A 25,358-nucleotide genomic window follows, 5' to 3' on the forward strand; every position below is an offset into this window, starting at 1 on the left:
TCACAACACTAGATAATAATTCATTATTCAATAAGACACGTGTGTTTCATTTATATCTCAATCTCCACTGACAGATATGCCCTATTTTTAGTGTTAATTAGGTGAAACCCCGAATTCATCAATTATACAATCTGAACAAAAGATTGAATCAATAAAGATTTCAGTGACCGTGACCAATTTAACAATTGAACCGACGCAAGTTACCTATAGTAGTATTGATTAATTGTACGCCCTTGATAACCGGAATTGTTCGAAGTTTCACGAATAAAGTTATTACATAAAACCTCATATTTCTATTGATTAAGTAATTATGTATAATAATAATTATTTTATCGATATGTCTGCCAATCCTCACTAGGCTAGCGTGGTGAACTATGGCCTAAACCCTTCTCATTTTGAGAGGAGACCAGTGCTCAGCAGTAAGCTTATAAATTGCTTAAACTTTTGTATCATTCTTACTGAAATTATTCAAACCTATATTCTTTCTATTCAAGGAAACACCAAAAAATATGCTCTAAAAATCGATTTCATAGAAAAGACTTCAACGGGCGCAGAGCTTGCCTTCATTGATGTTTGGGGTACTTAGATACTTGAAGATGATAATATCGTCGAAGATGGCATACACTTGCATCTTGATTGACGATCTCTATGTATGATCTTGATATTACAAAAGCTCAGTCCCGCGGTTGCAAGTCTATAAGTAATCTGCACTTACCCAAATAACCAGTTATTTTATTTTACATTAGTTTCTTATTCAAAGTCATTACGTTCAAGCAACCTTCATAACTCAATGTATTTATAGATATTAAAAATTATTACAAATTGAATAAATGACAGAGACGTAAAATAGTTGATCAAATACTACAAAAAATGATGTAATTTTTTTAGGTCACTGATTTAAAACTTGAGATAGATAAGTGATTGCAAAAGTATTGCAAAAACTAGCCTAACATGTGCATAAATTGTATGTTGACTTTTTCAGTACGTAGGCTATGTCACTGTGTACCTACAATGTACATGTAAGGTATAAAAGGGGAGCGCTAATAATTTCGAGGTCGGTAAGATATGACTCTATGCAAAACGCCAGAAATTAGGCTGCATTTATGCCTACTTTGTTAGCGTAACACATTTGTTTATTTTATATCCAACTTGCAATGCCTACCGTTAGAGTGGAGTAGAGCCAAGGCATGGCTTCTTTATTAATTTAATAGTAACTTACTAAAACTTCCCCATTAATCAGGTATTTCAGGTAAAACCCCTTATTTCGTGTATATGTAGTAGGTAAGGGCGCTTGGATGCCACAAACTCGTTGCTACGTTACAATAACTCTACCTTGACGTATGGTTAAAATTGTTACAATGAAAATGAGTACCCTCAAGCAGCACCTCATAAGGTGCGCAGCATTTCTTATGTACATACTTGTAGATATAACTTTCTTCTCAACTCTCGTATGTTTTGTTTTTTCTATGTTACTCATCAGCGAACACGTATTTTACATGCCATAATATAATAATGTGAATGTAACTTGTCAAACGAATAAAGTATGTCCCTTACATACGGAGTAATACTATTTAGCACATTACTCGGTTTGCAAGACGATTGTCGAAAAAAAAATATTGTGGAGGCTCGTGATCAATTAGATATTTACTTCGTGAGCGGCGCGTTCCACTTATTGAATACTTTAAAAGGCTCACCTTGCACGGAAGTGCTTTGACCAGTTAAATATTCGTATCCTATCTTAACTCCATGGTAGGTACTTCCCTTAGTGAAGCCCTATCGTTTTTATAAGACGTAACTACATAAGTAACGCCTGACATGCATTGAAATGCCATACGCGCCACCTTATTATTATACGTTGACGATACTATATCAGAAATCTTGCCGCAAATCAGATAAATGATATGCAAACGTGCTATATTTAAAAAACAACTGATCGAACATTTACAAAAAACCTAAATGAATATGTTAATGTGACCTCTTCCCTATATACCAGTATTGTAACCGTATGAATGTTCTGTCCCGCTAATTCTTTTACTACCTACCTACATAATTATTTTTTGGAGCATTAATGTTAGATATTAAGTACTAGATAGTGACACTTAGATACCATGTAATACCATAAATTTAAGTAATTAATTTAATGTAAACAGTAATTCTCGATATATAAGTGAACTGTTGTGTTCTTTATTGAGAAATAAATGTCTTTAAACCGAAACGTATAAGTAGCTAACAAAAAGACAGATGGACAAGCATTAATTTTTATGTAGGTAAACTAGTAATACCGCTATGTCGTCTACAAAAATCCTTTGTGAAGTTGAGTATTCGTTTTTACATATATTTTCCGAAAGACTTTTGAGATTTGCTATCACATGTGTAAGAGAATGTGTAAAAAATACACTAATTAACTTGAGGTTATTTTACTGTTGGTGTATTCCTTAACGATAAAGTTGCGTGGAACACTAATTGTTATAGTTTATGCCTAATATGCATAGCAATGCGACTCGCGCCACGTGTATTGCTACGTTACGGTACTAAGTTAGAAACCTATGTCAACAACTGTACAAAGTTTCAACTTCTGTAACGAACAGAACGATACCCAAACTTCCGTAACGAACAGACAAACAGACAAATAATATTTTCTACCTAAATCTAGATTAATATTATAAAGAAGAAAGATTAAGTTTAAGATTAATTAAGTTTATTCAGCTCACAATACAAGAAAAGACAAAAAAAAGCAAAACATACAAACCAAATGTTACAAATTAAAAAATTAAAACTAGGTAAGCTTTAAACTACGAGCTCGACAGTACTAAAAAGAAAAATGATGTCTTGTTTGAGCTGAAAAGGCTACTGCCTCAGTATATGTACTTAATCGATAAACTCTGATTATACTGAACCGATTTTAACAATTCTTACACCATTGGAAAGCTAGATACTTTATACAGAAGTTCTTCTTCTTCTTAATCGTTCACTCTTGACAGAGTGGTCGTGGCTATGAATTCTTCACTGCTGCTCGTGCGATCTCCCTCCACACAGACTCCTGTACTATACAGAAGTACCTGTACTATTATTATGTATTCTGAGCCTGAAGTATCACAGGCTATATATTATTTTGTAAATATAGGTATGTATATCAAATTAAGTACATCAATTTCAAGTAATTAGGTTTAGTTATCACTTGAATAGTGCTTAAATCTTTTATTCTTGCCATTTTATGCATTAATTTAATTTTATGTCAGGTCTGCAAACCTATCAGCTTATCTAATTAAGCAATTCCGGTTTTGTCTAGCTATTTTTGGAGAATCAACGCTGGGTAATACCTGTCGTAGGGTCGATCGAACAAAGAGTAATATAAGTCATGTCCACGCAATATTGAGATCGTAGGCAGATAGTGTCGTTATTCAACAAACATTGCAAGTGAAACGATCGACATACTACGACGCAACGTCCAAGATATCGTAGGTATCCTTATGCAGTCCTTGTGACACATGAAGTGAAATCCCATGACTGTACAGTTTCTTCTTTTTGTGTTTTGCTCTACATTTGTACAACAAAATGTTATGAATGACTCTGACATCATACATGAACATCTTTTCACTTTTATTTTTATACCCACAACCTCGTTCGCATGAATTTACATTTTTTTAAATCCCGTCGGAACTCTTTGATTCCGGACCATTACGAGATGTAATGTAGCCTGTATAAAGTGTCGCTAAAGTTGCACTGCACTCATAACACTACTCCGTATCTTGAAATCCTCTTCTTATAAAATTAGGTACTATTATATAATAATTATACTATTATACTGTCTATCGTCTGACATTAATGGAATGAAATTATATCAAATTATGCTGTTGCATTTTACAAGCAGAAAAAACAGAAAAAATTGTTAGCTCGACGAGGAAGGAAGTGTCTGAATAGAAACGATAATTAAACTATATCTACTGGTTTAGTTAAATTAAGCTTATAAATAATATCTGTCCCGGCTGTTCTCACGTGATTAGTCGACGTTAGCTTGACAAGTTTCGAACCCATCCGGGTCCTTTTTCAAGGCAGTCTTTAACGGGTTTTAAAGGGTTTTGACTCATCGTGACTGACGTGAATGGAAATCACTCACGGTAGTTTAAACGCTAAAATTAAGCTTAATAAATGAAATCCCTTGATAATTATTTTATAAATAAAAATATATGTAGTATAACATTGGCATAATATTTTAAATGGTGTCCGTAGGCTCAATGATACACTATTATATACCTCCTTAAAAATACTTTATGAAAAGATCATTATTCTGAAACATCCATTCATCATTTCCATTCCTAAAATTTTTCCCCTTTTCGTAGAAATCCAAAATATGTGGGGTATTTATTGACATCGGACATAATATTATATAAATTGGTACGTCCCCACCCCGATTGGCATCTCAACCAGTTGCGTACTATTTTCATTGACAGTACTATTTATATACGTAGCTTAGTACACAAATTATTATCTGTGTTACAGTGTAAATTATTTACCCGTCATAATTGTAAAGACATTAGATATTCTTATGTTTACGGTCTACTTGCTTGTTGGTTACAATCACAATGTTCTAAAATATTCACTTATGATGGCTGATTATATTTATTATTAAGTCACATCCTCTTATATTATCATAAATTAATTATATTTTTCAAAATTATTATAATAATTTTACAAACGTGATTATCAATATATTTAAGCAGTTATTTATTTAGATTTTAGAGTATCCGGTCGATAGTAACGGATTAAACGGCAGGTTGATAACGTTAACCACGAGCTTATAAAGTTAGCTATCAAACTTCTAGTGCATGAATATATAAATATACTAATTTAAGTAATATCATTTTTATTTGTTAATTTTAGACATTTTTGTTCCCTTTCTCTAATTATAATAATAAAGTTGGCCTTGTTTACAATAAATCCATTCAATTTACATTTGGAACCTCGCGCCAGATATAGAGTATATTATTACATAAACATGAATCTACGTTTTATTTAAATAGGTATCTACTGCATGTAATGCCTCGTACGAAAAATAAACAATAATCTCAAATCGATCAAATTTATTGATTAACTCATTAACTCTAAAGTGGTACTTATGGGTATTTGTTTTAGATAATTAGGGTTCTATACCTTAAAAGAAAAAGAACTCTTATAGTCTGTCAGTCTGCTCGTCTAGAAAGTCAAAAAACCTATAGGGTACTTCCCGGATGGGTTCGAAACTAGTCGGGCTAACGTCGACTAAGTCCGTGAGTATAGCCGGTGACAGATATGGTATACCTATAAGGGTACTTCCTGTTGACCTAGAATGATGAAATTTGGCAGGTAGGTAGATCTTATAGCAAAAGTTAAGGAAAAATCCAAAAACCGTGAATTTGTGGTTATATCACAAAAGAAATGTGTTGATGAACAAATAATTAGTATTTTCAATTTTCAGAGTAAGATAACTATACCAAGTGAATTATCAAAATATGAAAGTAAAAATATAGAAGTAATAAGAAATAAGATAGTTTGAGCTATGCGTTGATAGATCAGTCAGTTATTCACCTTTTTCTTTAATATATTTAAACATATATGAGCATTTTCAAACAGACCAGGCACTATGGTCTATTTAATTATAATAAACATGCTTACCTACATACATTCTTATGAGTAACTTATTTCTTACCACATATCGCTTTAACTAATCTATTAGGTACGGGCATTTATGTGTTATTTAATATAACTTGCATATTTTAGTAGTACCAATTTAAATTTATTACCTCGTACATTGCGCAAATATGTTTGATATGCATTTCTACTTATTAGCTAAATTGATGAATAACATTTTGATGAAAACACATTTTGACAGATTTCCATTACAAAAACTATCAAAATGCTCAGTTAGAATAGTCTGGTCAAAATAGACATTCAAGGTTACAATCATTTGCACAGAGTTGAAAATTTGTATTCGGAATGTTGAGAACACCATTATAAATGAATTGTGAAAATTCCCACATTTGGAAAAAAAATTCATCGTCAAAGTTTACAAAAATTGGTTTTTTCTCACTACAAAGCACGGGTCTCCTTTCAGAGTGAGAAGGGTTTTGGCCATAGTCTACCACGCTTCCCATGTGCGGATTGGTATACTTCACACACCTTTGAGAACATTATTTAGCTCTCAGGCATGCAGGTTTCCTCACGATGTTTTCCTTCACCGTTAAAGCAAGTGATATTTAATTAATTAAAACGCACATAATTCCAAAAATTTAGAGGTGCGTACCCGGGATCGAACCCCCGACCTCCGATTAGAAGGCGGACGTCCTAACCACTAGGCTATCACAGCTTTTTCACAGCAGATTTTTATATACTTAATACATACTTAGATACCTATAGGTAATGTCTGCGCCACTTCTTTTTAAACGGCGCCAACCAATGAAGTAACTGGTGACCTGACTTTGATCGATGTGATAAAGTTATTGTTTTATCTCAACCAGCTTATATTGAATAATCGATTTTGCATAGAACATTCCTAACCTATAAGATTGTATCACGCTTATCAAGATGTTTGTAACTTTGATCCATATGTATACATTGGTCATATTAATATTAAGGACGTCTATTTAACTACGACAGACGTTGAAATTCGACTGTAAGTAACTCGAACACTATCTCTTTGCTTCAATTTATATTATTTATGTAACAGGTCCAGTTTTAATAAAATATTTTAACGTTAGATAATGTTTTCATTCGTTTAGTAAAACATACTTAACCTACCTATCCATCCATCATAACGAAGTAATCGAGAAAAATTAGAGCAATCGTGGCGCTGTCAGGTCTAGCGTACAATAACTGCTGGTTTTTTGCAATCACATTTGAGTAGTTTATCAATCTATTACAGTTTACATGTGTTATATAGGTACTACTAAATAATATTTACACCTGCAGCGAATATTATTCTGTAACTAGCTGATGCCCGCGACATCGTACGGGAGGATTTATGTTTTTAAAAATCCCGGGGGAACTCTTTGATTTTGCGGGATAAAAATAGCCTATGTCACTCTCCACTGGAGAGTCTCCAGGTCTTAAACTATACCCATGCAAAAAATCACTTCGATCCGTAGCGACGTTATTGAAGGACAAACCAACAAACCAGTAAACCAACAAATTTTCGCATTTATTCTATTCGCAATAGGGGTAGCGATTATTCAATCACGCATAAAAATAATCACCTACCTACAGATTAAATTTTTAATCATCATCATCAATTCATCGCTGCTCAGTAAATTTAAAAAAAATCAAAAATTGCGGAACTGACAGAGACTGTAACTGCGCCCCTATGACTATCGCGGCCACACGAGTAGATATCCTACTCTGTGTCGCGGCCGTGCAGTGCTTTTAGTCCGTTTTAGACTACCAGTCTTTAAAACGCCTAATGAAAAGCGATAGCGAATAGCGATTCTAATATCTTTCTATAAAGTAAATTTTGAGTATCTGCTTCTATTGCTAAAAAAGGACGGAAAATGAATTTTAAATAAAATACTCCAAATTTTAGTGCAGCTCTACACTATCTTTGCTCAAGTCAAGACTGGCAATTACAGTGACGAGGTGTGACAGTTTTAAATATTATTATGGATTTTGTCTGTCCTTTTCTTAATACATTAGTAAGACAAAGATGCAAATACTCTAAAATGAAGTTGCCATCAGAATCAGTACCAATATACGATAAGTGTAAAACTAACACTGGTTTTTAGTGTGGGTTCAGTATACAAAAGGTGAAGGAGCATTTGGAAACGCGGACAAACAAAGGGCATGGGACCAATACGACCCTGCAACTAATCTGTTATCTAAAATATAGAGTACCTACCTATGTGTTAATAATATACGTCGTAATGACTGCATTATTATACCTACTCGTATGTGATTTACCAACGGTAATTTAAATATCAAATCTCAACAAAACAAACGCTTTGAATAAATTAATAATTAATGAATATACCTACCTACCTTCACTACATACCAGCCGAAAACTGAAACGTATTTTATAGCACTGCGATCTAAACTTTAGTCCACAAAAATGGACAACTCGAGTCACAAGCATTTGTTGTGTAGAATAAATAATTTAAAAAATATATATATACTTATTACATAGATGTTAAGAATGAGAATTTTCCTTAATAAAATATACCTAGTGCTGAACAATAATTCATTTCACATAATTTATAACTCTTCCGCACTTTCTAATTTATAAGATACTTTTTTGGTTTTTTCAAACGATTCGCTTATTAAGAAATGTTAATAATCTTGTAGTTATATTAATTAGTGAATATTCGCGAAATTTAAACCTTCTTTTTTATTAGTTATCCACTAATTATTTTACGTAACAAGGTATCACAAAAGCATATCTATAGCATAGAATTTGCAACAATTAATTAAAAAATGCAATCTAACTTCGTCTCTGCAAGTCTCAGCTTGTGTAATTTGCATAGAAACTGTAAAGAGCTTTGAAACTAGCACCTTATGTAAGGCGCCACCTATATCCATATCTAACCCGCTTTAGGCTTCGGCAATTACTGCATATGAGTTTTATAGTGTTGCTTCACACATTTTAACTGACTGCAGTTAGTGGGTATTTCTATGCCAAAAATAATAGTACAATATACCTACTCGTAATATGGGAATAGTATTTTATCTTATTAATCACGAAATAGTAGTCACACCTTCGTGAATACAAGACTCCGGGCTTCTACTCGGAAGATTCGGAGTTTACTCCAACTTTTGGTAGTTTCAGTTAGTTTTAACTTTTAAGCCTACGTCTGTAATAGACAGTCATACGGAAGTTAAGAAAGGAGATGATGATTGTAATGATTCACCAAATTGTCTTATCACTCTACGATAGGAATACATACCTATTTTTGTTTATCTAAGATCTAATCCTAAACTATCATGGATAAATCTATAATATGTACCTATAGGGTTTGTAGCAGCAAGGCAGCTCTTCAAATTTTTTCATAAATAAGAATTTACAATAAGCAAAATGACCCTCAAACCAAACTAACCTGAATTACAGTGTTTACAGAAATGGCGAGCGACAGAAACGAAACTCAGACGAAACATAACAATAGACTTGTGTACCTTCAATTACCGTTACAAACGCAGGCACCTCAAGTCCTTGGAAGAGACATTATTTTTGCGTTCGCACCACGACTCCGCCACTTGGCACTTCTGTATAGTCATGCCTTACATTTCTATTGCATTGATGGTAATATGGTATGGGATGTTGCCAGTTCTGCGCAGGCGCCAACACATACCTACTCGTAGTATGTAGGTACTCAGACTCATACATATTGCACAATGCGGGGTCTGCAACTACGTAACATTTTCATAATCTCTTCAACTCTAGGCCACATTTCAATTCTAGTAGTTCTATGATAAGAAATTTAAATGTAACAAGATCAAATTCATATATCAACTTGCACACATGATTGCACATATTAATTATGGTACAGATATTGGTAGCTTGTTCTTGGTACTTTATGTATAGTTAAGTATTATTTTTGTATACCTCGGGTTATACTATACAGATAGATCAATAAAACTTATCTAATGTACCTACATGTTCCTCGAGAATATGATGATTACGAAAATTATGACTCCATTTACAAATCAAAAATGGAAGTTTACATTTTTTGAAAAGTTGATGATATAAGTACAAGCATATGGGTTTCTCAGAGTGCTGGTTATGAAAATAAAACCGGTCATTAATTTCCAAAACCAGATGGTGCAAGTAGATATATAAAAAAATATGTGTAAATAAAGATAGCGGACGTAAATTATCCCTTTATTTGAAGAAGTTTTTCTTCTTTCGGGTGTATACCGCCCACCGGATACTATGCAACTAGTCTATTACTCTATCTATATATCAATACTAATAAATAAAATTGAAGTGTCTGTCTGTGATTTCGAAATAACTACCTCATATTAAGCTTATATGGTTATTTGAACTGTACTATAGCTGAATCAAACATTTTTAAAACTTTTTTCTGTCCGTCTGTTTGAACAGACTAATCTTCGGAACGGCTAAATCTATTTTGACGGAACTTTCACAGACAAGTAGAGGATTAACCAAGGAATAACAAAATTTACTTTTTTACTGACTTTACAAAAGGAGGAGTTCTGTTTTTCTACCTATATACACCGAAATCTCAAAGATTTCTGGACCAATTTGCGTAGTTTTTTTTAATCGATAGAGAAACTTTGCGACATTGCCCCATGAAAAAAAATTGAATTCTAAGTCCTCAATCCTGATGAGGGACCTGGCCCCAAAACCAATCGAATTTTGAAACTGTCGGTTATAAATTGATGCTGGAGGTACCTAGGTACCACAACCTACCTAGACCTACCTTTTGAACTACCTACCTCGTACCTAGGTACGAGGTAGGTAGTTCAAAAGTCTTTAGTTGCTAGCAACTAAAGACTTTGAACTCGAGGAACCAACTCTTCAGTCCTGATGCTGTAAAGAATTGCAATCCTAAATCGTGGTGACCCTACGGGATTTTAACCCATTAGAGGTCAAATGAAAAGTACAAATATTTTTTTGGAACCACCTTTATTTATGTATTAATGCAGAACAAAGAAACATAAAATCAAAGAAAAAAATTATGAAAACATAGTTTTCAGCAAATTACAGGGGTGTACACAAATGAGTACACTGACCGTTTAAGTATGAAAATTTTCGAAACAATCTTTTTCGACACAAAGTGTTTTTAGGCACTTCTTACATTGCCAGCGCACTCTTGAATGACAAAGGACACACCGCAGCGGTTTTACAATTTTGGTGGGATAGTGTCCAATTCCATCTTGAGGCAGCCCTGGAACTACTGATGCAGACTGGCGCGATTTTCTTTGTTCACCTTGGCGTAGATAAAATCGTGCAATTTGACGGCGGAACGCGAGTTGATCCATGGGAGCATCATTAGTTTTCACATGTATACGCCAGGAATTAGCAATAACCATGTCCAACATATATGTAAATAGCACCCACCACCACTTTTTACCATGAACAGCAATTCGATATAGCGAGATGGACTGATCCAGTTCATCAACTCCACCCATATTTTTGTTATAATTTTGGAACAATCGTGGTATCGCCACGTCGGTCTTCTCTCGCTTTACTGGACACCATCGCTTGACAGTCCCTAGTGGTTCAATGCTATCGTAGTTGGTTGCCATTGTACACACACTATTATCTTTCCATCTTACCATAAGTACCTCACTTCGCTTGTCAAACCTGTAGTCGTAAGAGGCACGGTCTTTCTTTTTCATGTCCTTGGTGCTAGTCAGTGTACATTTTTTAGTTCTGTTTTCTCTTATAGTCCCTGTAGCACGGTAGCCTAGGTTTTTCAAGTCTACCAAAAGATCGTAGCTGGTAAAAAAGTTGTCAAAAAAGACCTCGTGATTTTCTGGGGTACAATTCAGTTTTTCCAATAAATTTTTGACAACGCGAGAACCCAATGGATCCGAAGTTATTACCTGGGATTTTCCACAGTAAAAATCAAACGAGTAACAGTATCCTGTAGAACTAGCCGCTACCCAGTTTTTATATCCGAATCGAACTGGTTTTCCACGAATAAACTGTTTAGCAGGGTGATGGCCAAAATATTTAACCATTGATTCGTCTACAGAGATACCATCATGAAATACACCCCACTGTAAAAACTTCTGCATAAGAGCATCGGCCAATGGTCTTATCTTGAACATTTTATCAGTCGAAGTTCCTGCCAAGTTGTTATCGACAAGATGAAGGTTTCTTTTTATATCTCGAAACCTATGCCTTGATATGGCTCGAGCAATCAGTTCCACGCGAATATCTTCGTCTAAACTCCAATACATTGGTTCTCGAGGTAGCTTGTGGTATCCAGATAATATCAAGACCCCCAAAAACTTTTTCAAATCACAAGAATCTAGCTGGAAATCATGTCTGTTGTTTTGATTTGAATAAAGTATACTATTAGATATAATGATATCAACAATATCTTCATCAAAGAGTTTTTCAAATATTTGCACAGGGTTTAGGCCCTTTAGTTCTTCACGAATGGCATTTGTCTTATCACAGACTTCGGAAGTACGCTGAGAAGTTGAGGTGTATGAAGGTGGACATTTATGCCAGGTTGGGATTGTTCGGCGAGTAACATCTTGTCGCCTTCTTTTCGACGCCAGCGGTTCATTGTCACTGTCATCGCTACTACTATATTCGTTACCACCATCCGTACGATTCGTAAATATCTCAATAGTACCAGGCACGTCATGCGGTATGAACGACGACACCATATCCTCATCGGCTCCTTCTTCTTCATCAGTCAACGCACTTGGATCAGGTGGTATGATAGCCAAATCAAACTCATCATCATCGCTATCATGCAAAATGGCGTCAACAGCCTCTTCAAGTCCTTTGTAGTTGTTTCGTGCCAAAAATATTTGTTGTTTGCTCATTGTTAGGAATCTGAAAAAAAAAAAATTTACTTATGGATGTTGTCATTGTACACAATCGAGTACAGCAAGATTTATATAGCTACAGTTTTATTGTAATTATAGCTATTTGATTAGAATGTTCTTTAAAACTTACGTTGACATGTACTGTATGGTAATTGAATGTGAAAACCAATAATTATACAGTAATTATTATAATATTTCCAAAATTATTCACTTACCTGCATAGTACTCCCGTGACACAACTTCGACTGAGATTTTTATTCAAAAACAATCACACTACTCACATAATATTTATCTGTAGCTTTGATCACTATTGTTATGAAATAAAATATCAACAACAATACCGTCAATTGTTTGAAATATAAAACCTACACTTGATGATATGGCTGTACACAATTGAGTACAGTGACTTCTAATGGGTTAAAAGAAGTACTGAGTTACCTTGCATCCCGGGGACAGGCTACTTCGGATAGGCTACTTTTTGTCGTAGAAAATCAAAAGTTCCCACGGAATTTTTAGAAATCTAAATCTACGCGGGCGAAGCCGCGGGCAACAGCTAGTTTTATAAAATTAAGTGACATGACACCCGTTTATACCTAATCGCCTCGATCATTAAAATAGCTTTTATGGTTATGGATTATTTTTATGATTATGGTAATAGTTACCCAACTATAATAAACAAGCTTATGCCCGCAGCTTGGCTGGCGTGGACTACACAAATTTCGAACCCTTAGGGGTTAAATTTTCAAAAATTCTTTCTTAGCGGATGTCTACGTCATAATAGCTATCTGCATGCCAAATTTCAGCTCAATCTGTCCAGTAGTTTGAGCTGTGCGTTGATAGATCAGTCAGTCAGTCAGTCAGTCAGTCAGTCACCTTTTTCTTTTATATATTTAAAAGATTAGTACTATTATATATTCTGTGCAAGTAGGTAGGTAGGTATGTAGGTTATGGTACAGACTTTTTATAGTAGGGAGTATAGGGAGTAGGTATAATAGTAGGAGTCGCGTAGGTATGTATTTCTTTAACGTACCACTCTACTACCATGCCTATTTTTTACCTCCAAGTAGTGAAAGAAAATTACTGAAGGTAGGTACTAAGGTATATCAAATAAAGGTCATGAAGGTTTGGCGTTATAAGGTTATTTTAATAGCTTATTCATTTCATAAATATGTAAAACTGCTGAAAATCATAACTGTTGGGATATTTTAAATTTATAGGAAAAATATCAGTTAAAAGAAAAACTTGGTTGGTACATTATTTACATTGGATATTTCAGTACTGGATAACCTCATTAATCTATGTTTTTACCAGTTAACATCCGAAGATTCGATCTTGCTATGAGTTTTTTTCCACATACCTACTTAAAACTGGATACATTAGCTTTGTAACTGAAACGCATCTAAAGAAATTGCAAGAAAGTTGCTTAAGCCCTGCTTTAACCTACTTTTTTTTATTTTCACGCATCATTGAGTGTCATTGAGATTGGTTTATTACCTACACATTGTTGTTTCATCAGTGAATGTATAGCAGATGACCTTACAAAATTTGGAAATGTATATGTTACCGGGAATTCAGCGATTCTAAAGAATACCTGGTCATTCTCTGAAATACCGGGCTTGTCTTGCAAAGTTACTTTAGTACTATTATATAATATTATGTGGCAAAGTAAAAAATATGCAATCAATCGTTGACCGTTTCATATATTATTTCCTAGGTATTGTATACAATTCCTAGGCACTCTGTATAATTCCAAAATGATCCTAGGAAATGTTTGAAATGTAACAGTAGGTATAGTTACAGTAGATTCAGTAAATAAATAATAAATAAAACGAAGCTTAATTAAGAATTATGAAAGAATTATGATGGTGTTCAGTCCGCTGTGGGCGGTCCCATGCACGAATGCACCAGACTATCGGCCAGCAGGGAGAAGTGGCGAATACTCGTGAGGCATATAATGACTGCCCCCAAAAATGTCACTTTGTGATGACCACGAGGAATTCGTGAGGAATTCTTAGGTATTCTATACAATACTAGAGTATATAGAGTGCCGGTAACATACATATGTATGTACTTTCATCCTGACAATATTACATATTTTTATTATTTTACAATAATTGACTTTTGTACATCTACCTTTAGAAAGGGATAGCGGCATTGTATCTGCCGTTAAGATCTACAAAACGTCACATACGTATGAGTGACAGAGACAACGCTTTATAAAGCCAAAATCTCATTCTAAAGGTCGATGTACATTATTTTCTTCCACGTACCTACTGTACTTAAAATCTTGAATTGGTAAACATTTTAACTATTTTTACATATATTTTTTAAAGATACTGTATGAGTATATATTGTACTAGATATTTCGATATCTTACCGATATGGTAGTTCTTACGTAATAAGGATTAACCTGGTAATATTAAATTAGATAACCTAAGGGATTAACATTAACTAACTTAAAACTTTACGCACTAAATAGAAAGAGACTCCGTAGCAATAAATTGTATCTCCAGGAATAATATTTCAAACCAGATTATATCTCAAACAAAGGGATAGTTGCTTCGTATATCATTTATAATCAGATGCCAAAGCTATTTATAAACAAGCAACCTAACCGATCGATCGAATGTTTTTATCGTTATCAATTTATATGTAAGTAAGTAGGTAGTAGAATACAAACCTTGGACAAATTATGCTATCTACGTCTCTACGCCCATACCTATCTACTTGTTGGTACCTAATACCTAGCCTATATCCAAGTGCGTATGCCTACCCAGACTAGTATTAATATCAAAGTATTTTGTATCTAATACTTTTATTACTTTTATTACCTATAAAAATAGGACTCAATTAATACCAAAAAGCTTCTCAAATGTTACTAGAATCTTGTAAGTACCTATTTGATTTGCTTTCTTAATTTGTCCATACCTACGGCAAATTTCAAAAAGCATCTTATTTGTGGCGCTGTGCTGCCAACAAGTTATATCCGTGAACTGAAGAATGCATAGTAGTCTCATAATAACCGGGTCTGATATAGTTATGACTTACGAGTGACAGCCGACAGGTTATGATGACAGTACCTAATGATGCTCGTAATATACATTTCACCTGATGTTAAGTGAATACCGCTGCCCATGAACATTTGCAGCGCCAGAGGAACCGCCAATGCGTTGCTGGCCTTTCAGGAATAAAATTTGTTGATCCGCCCCTTGAAAAACCCCATGTTGTAGTCCAGTGGGAATCTGAAGGGAGTTGGTTCCACAGTTTACCTTTGCGTGTGAAGGGAAAAAATGATCTCTATTTTAATTACTAAATACGCATCAACGTGAAGACGTTAGTTTCTGTACTTAGAGACATGATAAAAGAGATACGCGGGGACTATCTTTCTAAAGGTCTTCTCCTGCTCCACGATATAAAGGTACTTATAAGTGTTTTAAAGGCCGCAGTTCGTGATTGTGGCTTTATTAAGAGTAGGTACTATAATGTTGATCAAGCGACCGTTTTGAAAATACTGCTTATTGTTAATTTAGAGATGTCAAGAGTGTGTTGTTATTAAAAAGGATTCTATTGAAAAATAATAATAGTTACATTTAATTTCCTAATTCATAGCTAGGCCAATTTATTATGGGACCATGTATATCTGGCTAGGAAGATAAAGGTAGAAGTAAAGTAAATATAGGCTGTTACACTAAATCCTCGTATAATTAGATCTTACACTACACTAAATCTCTAATACCGAAGTCATATCCTCCGAACCGCACCCACAGTTGACGGCGAATGTGAAAAAGTATGACCCGTTCTTACACATATGAGTTTACTATATAAGACTTTACGGGCCCGTTTTGCTCTCATTTCGAATTACGCTAAGCTAAACACAATTAGTTCTCAAATTGTGCGGGTGTTGTGTTTGTTGTTTATTTAGTGTAAATATACAAAAACAAACCTTTTGTATAATAAATTGAAACATGAAATCGGTAAGCCAACATAGAGAGAGCGTTCATACTTGTGTTTTGTTTAGTGCTGTGCGGTGCGTTGATGTCTTTTATTAGTGTGTAAACAAACCGGCATTTACGAAACTTAAGTAGGTACTTTAATTAGGTACCTACTCGTACTCTACTAAAATATAAACTTAAGTGTTCGTATTATAGTTTATTGACAATACTTTTTATAATTTGTTTGTGATGCTTGCATAGAACCAAAGAAAAAAATGTAGCACAGATTTGAAAATTTCCTTTTTAGGGCTCCGTACCTCATAAATGAGAAGTGCAACTCTTATAGGATCATTTTGTGGTATGTCTGTCTGTCCGTGTGTCAAGGCCCTTTTTATTAGAAACAGCTTAAGGAGGTTTCAAGTTAAAATTTATATTGAATAGCTACTACTTACGAGTAAGATCAATGGCGTCTAATTGTTGTAGAAATTTTTATTTCCAATTTAACTGGATAAAAAGCTACAGCTTTTTAAAGTGCATTTTAATGTAAAAAGTCTCACCCTCTGACCATCATCAAAGCCTATGAACTATACATACCTACTTAATTTTAATTGAACTATAATTATAAGCACTTAATCTTAATACTTGGCACAAAGAAAGGTATTTTGGCTTAAAAAGCGTTTAAAGGGGAAAAATCCGAAAATAATTTATATCAAATCCTGTGTGGAAAATAGGAGGTATGTAATAAGCGACAAACTTTCATAAGTATATGCGGTAACAGTATGACAACTTTTGCAGTCACAGACCGAGTGTTTCAAATACCAATTTTCATGGATGGATAGGTAAATATAACTTGAAAAAATGGCGGTTTCGCATGTAAACTTTTATCGCCTATTCAAGCTCCTTGTGGTTGGAATTTCTAAAAATCGTTAAAATACGTGTTTCATTTTTAACCAAAAGCTTAATTTTTCCCAAAAATACTAATTTTCACCATTTCAAAAATGTCAGATGTTGACACAAACTTTCATCCCCTATTTAACAGCCTTGATTAAGTAGAAGGCTGGCTAAGCGCGGCGTTGATAGATCAGTCAGTCAGTCAGGACAAGTACCTAAGTATTTTCATAATATTTTGTACTGATAGTCAGCAAACGAGCAAGTACCCGTGACTTCTGACAATTATAATTACCTACCAATCGTTACCCATGAATATTTGCAGCAGCGGAGCAACTGCCACGAGCCTTGAATAAAATTTACCACAGTCTCAGTTACACTATTTATCAAACAATAGATTATAATAGACACTAATATATGCAAATCTTATCCGTTTTCAGATAATACTGGTCGCCGTGGCATTCCTTTCAAATGCACTCGCTTATCACGATCCTGACCTCAACTACCATTTGAGCCAAGTGCAGAATGTACAAGGCTGTGGGGACTCTGGCTACTCGTACCCAGCTCCCTCGGTTCAACTATCTGTATCGAACGTGCAAGCTACTGCTGCTCCATTAATCCAGTCAGCCATATCTTCAAACACGTATAAAAGTTCAGGTGCTTTTGCACATAATGTTCTGTTCCAAGCCGCACCCAAAGTTACTTATCAAGCTCCAGCCACAACTTACCTTCCACAACCATCTGCGACATACCTCCCGCAACCATCAGCAAGATATTTGACCCAACAGTCACTATCATACCAAGCGCCGCAAACTTTTGGTGGCTCAGAATATTCTCAGAGTGAGCAACAAGGATACGCCACCACAGCTGGATTATCGATCGCATCGAGTACGAGAACAGTGATTCCACAGAGCCACTACGCTCAGGCTCCCATTATAGCGAAAGTAACAGCCGCACCCTTGCAGGCCAAATTCGTTCTTGCCCCACCGAGAACAACATACGCCTCCCAAAATCTTTTGTCCCAGCAATCTTTGTACTCTTCTGGATCCTTAGCGAAAGCTTCTCTAAATTCTTATACATCAGCAGGTGGACCAGTTGTGTCTCAAGTATATGCAGCGCCATCCACTGGGTACGCTACTTCATCAGCACTGAAAGGGCAATCTCAAGCTCAGTTTGCTGTCCCAGCCTATTCTTCTGTCGGTTACAACCAAGCTTCAGTTGCTAATATTGCAGCACCAGTTGCTTCTCAATACACAACATCTTCCGTATCTCATGTTTCGGCACCAGTTGTTTCTCAATATAGGTCTCCAGTGGTGACCAATTATGCTGCACCTACTGTTAGTCATTATTCTGCTCCCGCAGTAACTCAGTATGCTGCACCAGCTGTGTCCTCAGCTAGACTTGTTCAATACTCAGCCCCTGCTGTAGCACAAACTGTGACACATTACTCTGCACCTGTAGCACAATATTCAGTTCCAGTTTCTCAACAATCAGCCCATGGCGTGCGATACTCAGCGCCTGTATTGCAGTCACCCGTATCACACGTAGCGGCTCCAGCCATTGCCGTAGCGCCCGTGGCTCTAATTTCGACAGGTTCACACATCGTCAAAAACGCTCACACAGAATTTTTGGAAAACTATGTAAGTACCATTTGACTAAACATTAGGTATATTATAATAGAAGATAAGAGTAGATAACTATGCATTTATACGTTTCCCACCAAAGGCGGCTTATTAAGAATGATTGCGGCGGCACGGCGGCGGTTTGCATTCTTAGTTACGGGTGTGATACAACCTGCACTTGGCTAGCGTGGTAGATGATGGCCGAAATCATCTCATTCTGAGAGAAGATCCATTCTCAGTAGTGAGCCAGCGATGGTTCGATGATAATGATGGTGAAGACTAAGTAACCAACAACGTTAAGTAGTCATATTTTTAAGTATTGCATTTTTTTTTAATTAAAACTCAATCTAGACCTCATAGGTAAACTTACAAGAAACACTTCAATAAAATCTTGCAAGACTTTAATTAAATTTGGTTAGTTTAAAATTTCTGTAGAGTAGGTAGGTAATTATATCACTAAGTTATATCAAAACAAGCTAAAGGTACCTATAAAGTAAAACAAGCCTGAACAATATCTGACTGCCTTGACGGTTTTTTATCGCTAACCACTTGCTAACCTACTTCCCTCGAATAACTCCAAAGTGGGTTAACACTTGCAACTTGTATACCCTAGTAATCTATTTAACCGGACATTTATTGCACCCTGAGGGATATTAATTATTCATCTACATGTTACATAACATCATCGAATGCCCGTAATTTAAAATGATAGGTCGCAGAATTGTAGACATAAACAAGTTTTACGAGATCGCAAATTTCGATAAAGTTCAATTAAAATATATCGTAAACATACTCGTATGTGCTGTAATCCTATTGGTACACATTGGTGAAATATTTCAAATGTCTGTGGCATGTACTTACTGTTAGGTATAGCTATTTGCATGCCAAATTTCAGCCACATCCGTCCAGTAGTTTGGGCTGTGCGTTGATAGATCAGTCAGACAGTCAGTCACCTTTTCCTTTTATATATTGAGATAGATATATCTAATGAACTTTTATAATAGTTATATATTATTTGTACTAACTTTACTCGCAAATAATAAAAATAAGTATTAAAAGCTTAAAGGCACGATATAGGTAGGCCATTGAATATAATTCTCGTAGTAGAAGGTTGACTCACTTTAAAGCTACACTATTGAATACTTAAGGTAAAAGGCATTATTTGCACATTTCAGGTACAATTACCGCCTTTAGCAGTTTGATAGACTGGTTTGCTCAATCATTTCGATGTCGATTCGATTGCTTTTCATTGAGAGAACAGCTCGAATTTCAATGATGTTACACAAAATGTAACAAAGTGTCGTAATGTCAAACTTTTTCATACACGTACCATGCACGTACCTAATTCTAGTTTTATACAAACTATTACATACATCGTTATATTTACTTAAGTATATTTAAACTAATTGATATCCGCGACGCCTGCGAATTCTCATCCGTGTGCATTTAGGTTGTTTTTAAAATCTATGAAAAATCTTTAATTTCCGGAATAAAACTCTTCTATGTCCACCTCTAGAATGCAAGCTATTTCTGTGCCAAATAGTTATTATATTCAATCATCATCATCAACAGTCGTCATTCCATCGCCAGCCCACTACTGAGCATGGATCCTCTCTAAAAATTAGAAGGATTATGTTCACCACGTAGCTTGGGAAAGAGTAGATTGGCTGACTTCACACACATTTGAAGACATTTTGGAGAACTCTCAGACAAGCAGGTTCCCTCACGATGTTTTCATTCACATTTAAAACAAATGATGTTTAATTGCTTAAAACGTCCTTAATAGTAATTCCGAGAAGTTAGAGGTTCATGCGCGCCCGAGATTGAATCCCGGACCCCCTTAGGAGGCCGAGGAGGTCTTAATCACTAGGCTATCACAATATGCAATAAGTAGATATGCATTAAATTCTGCCACGCGATTATTAAATTAAAATCATAATGTTAGTGCTGTGTCAGTAAGCGACGCGGAAAATCTTTACGACTCATGCATGCTAATTTGCTTCTCTCCCATGCATGCCAGACTTCATTCGCTAACAAATTTAATCAGGAACTAATTCACTTTGAACTACTTTCACTGGACCTACCTACATTACTGATGTTAGTCTGACACGTTGTGCTCAAACCACAAATCATTTAACTTGCCCCAGGAAGTTGATAAGAGCAATACCTAAAGGTAGGTATAACTACAAATCACTTGTTATGTGCAACCTATCTAGGTATCTAGGTATATGGAAAGGATCAGTAAATAACCTAACTTTTAATCACAGTGTTAACAGACAGACAGATAGATAGACAATGAAGTGATACTATAAGGGTTCCTTTTTTTCTGGAGATACGGAACCCTGAATAAAGACATAGTACGCGACAGGTCGAGATGGCAATCGGGGAGGGAACGCCGGCAAAATGCTGGCAAGCGCGGGTGACGTGCGGATGTGCGGGGCATCCCACCGCCTCATGCCCCGATTGCGATCTCGACTTGTCGCGGGCTATAGGTACCTACCTACAGTACCTACTCGTATTTTAATTTAATATTTGTACAATACAAATTACAATAATTATGTATTTCATGCCTCATTACCTATTACATAAATGGAACTGCTAACTATAGTAATCGATTAATATACATAAATCATATTCACAGTAAATTGACAGGTTTATTGATATGTCTATATCGTCCGCAGACCGCAGACTGAAAAGCTCCGCGGTTTAGCAACGCTTATTGCTAATTGGAAACTTACGTCATTTTCTAACAGCCCTCCTATCGCCAGACATTCCTGCCCCGTTATCAGACCCTGGTCACATGACTGGTTTTTTCCGCTGGGGAAAATGCACTTACACAGCCCTTCACAAAAGCGGGTATACGTGGAACTCGCTGATCGCACTCGCACTTGCACTGCTCAGGGTACCCACTAAAAAACCCAGCGGCACAGTCCGCGTCAGGAATGAGGCGTCTCAGGATCTTGGGTATCGGATAAAACGTCCCGACGTTGAACCGGTGGTTTGCACCTATTTCCTAAAGCAGAAGAAGGTGAGCATAGCGTCTCCTTCTTCTCCTCTGTCTTCTTCTGCGGAGCGGGTGGGCGTCAGCGTCTACCTACATCTGTTTGAGCGCTACGATGCCTCAGATAGACAAATCAATTAAACTTATTGATCAAGATAATAATTATAGTTGTATTTTTCAGGATGCGCACCCTCGTTACGCATTTGAGTATGGCGTGAACGACCCTCACACTGGTGACATCAAGCAACAGAAAGAAGAGCGTGATGGCGAGGTTGTAAAAGGTAGGATATCTGTAAACCATTTTTTACACACCGACATCATAAGTTTTCTAATCAAAAGGGCCTTTTTAAACACCTAAAACTTTTACTTTACTAGGAGAGTGTAGGTGCGAACACCACTGTACATTAAAAGAATATTCGAAGTTCAATCGAATCGAAAATTTTGAATACAACCCATGCATGAGAATCCTGCATAATGATTTGGACGCTGGTTTCTGCTTCGTAATAGACTATGGTACTTCTCTTATAAGAGGAGATCCGTTCTCGGTAGTGAGCCGGCGACGGTTTGAGATGATGAAGTAGATATCTTTACACCAGAGAACATGTGCACGGATTTCATGTGTATGGTTTCATTTCTGACTACCTAAAAAGGTGCCTATAATAAAGTTTATACTACCTTTTACCTGATACTAGGTATAAGAAACTAGAACTAAGTAGATAGGTAGGTATCCGAAAACAAGGTGGCTAAATGCCGATAAAATCGGACACCAAGAATACCTAAATAATTAAACGGGCCTTTCTATTCGCCAGATTAATTGTACACGTAGGTTATACAGATGCTTTAATTTATCCAGGTCAATACTCATTGGTGGAACCGGACGGCTCTGTGCGGACGGTGGACTATATCGCCGATTGGGAGACCGGTTTCCACGCGAACGTTCACAATAGCAGAGACAACCAGCACTAGATATATTATGTAGTTGCCTAAACTTACCTATAAGGCTACAGTCGGACGGCGAGATTTTTTCACATACCTAGGTAGGTACTAGGTACTCGTACCTACATTATAGGTGTAGACTATAGCACATGACTGTGTAGGCTCCTGCGGTAGTGGAGCGGTGCGGGAGGGTGACAGTTGTGAAGTTGATAAATCACTGAGCTCTCGCGTCACGTCATCAGTCATGACACCCCTCCCGCACCTCCACTACCGCAAGAACCTAATCAGTTAGAGTTGCCAGGCGTCCGGATAAAGCCGGACGTAGGTAGGCTTTTTGATTGCGTGTCCGGCCAAAATAAACGGTGTCCGGCTTGTCCGGCTTTTGTTAGGCTTTTTACATTTCGCAAACGAGCGTGGCCGAGCGCAGGAGAGTCGACTGTCGGTCGCTCCCGCAGGCCGCAGTGCCGCCTGACAACAAGATTTATGACAATAATAAAAAACTTGATTTTACATACAATTTTTTTGTCGTACCTATTAAGACTAAGACACAAATCCTCAATAATGTAGGGTGTCCGGCCTTTCTACCCTAATGTCCGGCCTATCCGGCTATTAGGTTTGGCGACCTGTCAACCCTATACTCAGTTATGTGTTATACCTGTAGAATCCATACTTCTGTACTTATATCATGAAAACAAAAGTGTGTATTTCTATCTGCTAGCTTTTCACGGCCATCTGTTTAACCGATTTTGACGAAATATGGCACAGAGATAGCTTGCAACCCGTGTGCTACTTCTAATACAGGATTTTTTACATCATCGATGAATTAAATAAAATATTGCTTATGATACGGGAATATTGTTGCCGTCTGAACGTAGCCTAAGCCCTAAAGCAACTATATAGTGTTATCTATGAACTGAACTACGATTGCCTTTTACGATGTGTAAGTGAAGCCTAAACCAGTAGTTCGCAACGTTTTTCCCACCAGATAAGCTACTTTTTACATTGCATTTGAGTGAATTACTCACGCTGCTTGCTTAGGAATTTATAAAAACCCTTGGCCCTATTTTTTAGCTCTTTAAGTATTTTTCAAAAATGTGCCAACCAAGTCACTTATGTATCAAAAATATACATGACTCAATTGTTTCATTTGTTTCACGAGTACTAACAGTTGTGTATAATAAATAAGCAGTGCTTAAAAATTAATAAGGGCCGAAACATTTAGGTGGTCTAACGATTTGTTTCAATAATACCTACCGCGGTGTTACGAAAAAAATAATATGACCTACGTAATACCTAAGTAGAAAATATCAAGTCCTTTTAAAATGCGGTTGATGCACTGCACTCAATCTTTTTTCAGACAGTAGCGCCTACAAAAACCGGTACCTATCTGCCTTTGTAATAATTGCGTAATGTACCTACCTATAAGCGACCTACCGACCTACTTCAGAGACAACTTTAATTTTGAGAGGGTTCGCTTTCCCTTTATTATCACTATATTACATTCGCAAAATATTATATTAGCAAGATATTCCACGGAGGACAAAATGGGTCACACGATTAACTAATAAATTACCTACAGCGAAACACCCTAGCAAAAGACGGAGGACTTGTCCTCCGCGGACAATAGTCCCTCGGAGGACAACAAGTCCCTCGTCTGCGCAGTCCCTTTAACTGAGTGATACAATAAAAAGCTCCATTTTTAGCCATGATTGTTCGCAGCTATTTCAAAAATTCTCTGGTTCTGGTGGACTATAGTATACCATAATATATACGCAACTATCACCTATCCTTAGACCGCGATTACATATTCTGTAAGTTTTACGCACGTAGCTTACGTAATTAATTTACAACAAACCTATATGTATAGTCCTCGACAGGTCGAGATGGCAATCGGAGTATGAGGCGGGGGACGCCCCGCAGACCCGCACGTCACCCGCGCTCGCCCGCGCCAGATTAGCGCGGGGGATGTGCGGGTGTGCGGGGTGTTAACTCCCCGATTGCCATCTCGAACTGTCGCGTACTATAGGGAAAATGTATACTTATAAGAATGTTTACATTGTTTTTTCGTAAGTTAATCACGTAAGCTACTTACATGAGTAAAACTCACAGGTATAATTGCGGCCTTAAGTTAAGAGCCTGGTACACATAGGTCCAACGATCGGCCAATGCATTTACCATAATATACATATAATATGAATTGACTTATTCATACAAACATTAAAGAATCATGGCACTCGCCAAACGCATTGTGCCTACTTAATGAAGTAATCATGCAAATAAATAGATAAGTAATATATACATGCAATGTAAAAAGTAAAATCTGTCTGCAAGCAGTTTTTAGTTTAATAGATACAGTAGCCGGCAAGAAACATTGTACAACGACCTTTAGAATGAGATTTCTGCTTTGTAGAGCGATGTCTCTCATACTATGTGACGTTTTGTCGGTCTCAACGACAGAGACAACGCTCTACGGAACCGCTATCTCTT

General features: G+C 36.3%; 3 protein-coding genes across 3 annotated transcripts in view; 1 reads left to right on the plus strand and 2 right to left on the minus strand.

Annotated features, from left to right (window-relative positions):
- The window catches only part of LOC117982326 (cuticle protein 8-like), an 82,596-nt gene extending 57,768 nt beyond the window's left edge, over window positions 1-24,828 (minus strand). The window contains exon 1 of the mRNA XM_069498474.1: window positions 24,727-24,828. The gene's annotated coding sequence lies outside the window, so the exon portion shown is untranslated. The remainder of the gene's footprint in view (window positions 1-24,726) is intronic.
- Window positions 10,717-12,489, minus strand: LOC117982330 (piggyBac transposable element-derived protein 2-like). The gene has a single exon (XM_069498681.1). The coding sequence runs from the start codon at window positions 12,487-12,489 to the stop codon at window positions 10,717-10,719; it is 1,773 nt and encodes a 590-aa protein (XP_069354782.1).
- LOC117982291 (RNA-binding protein 14-like) lies at window positions 16,351-24,896 on the plus strand. Its single transcript, XM_034968624.2, has 4 exons — window positions 16,351-16,466; window positions 17,753-18,952; window positions 22,117-22,216; window positions 22,789-24,896. The coding sequence occupies exons 1-4, from the start codon at window positions 16,458-16,460 to the stop codon at window positions 22,899-22,901; spliced, it is 1,422 nt and encodes a 473-aa protein (XP_034824515.1). The 5' UTR covers window positions 16,351-16,457; the 3' UTR covers window positions 22,902-24,896.
- The last annotated feature ends 462 nt before the right edge of the window (window positions 24,897-25,358 follow it).

This window comes from Maniola hyperantus, chromosome 5 (genome assembly GCF_902806685.2).
Source record: "Maniola hyperantus chromosome 5, iAphHyp1.2, whole genome shotgun sequence".
Taxonomy (NCBI): Eukaryota; Metazoa; Arthropoda; class Insecta; order Lepidoptera; family Nymphalidae; genus Maniola; species Maniola hyperantus.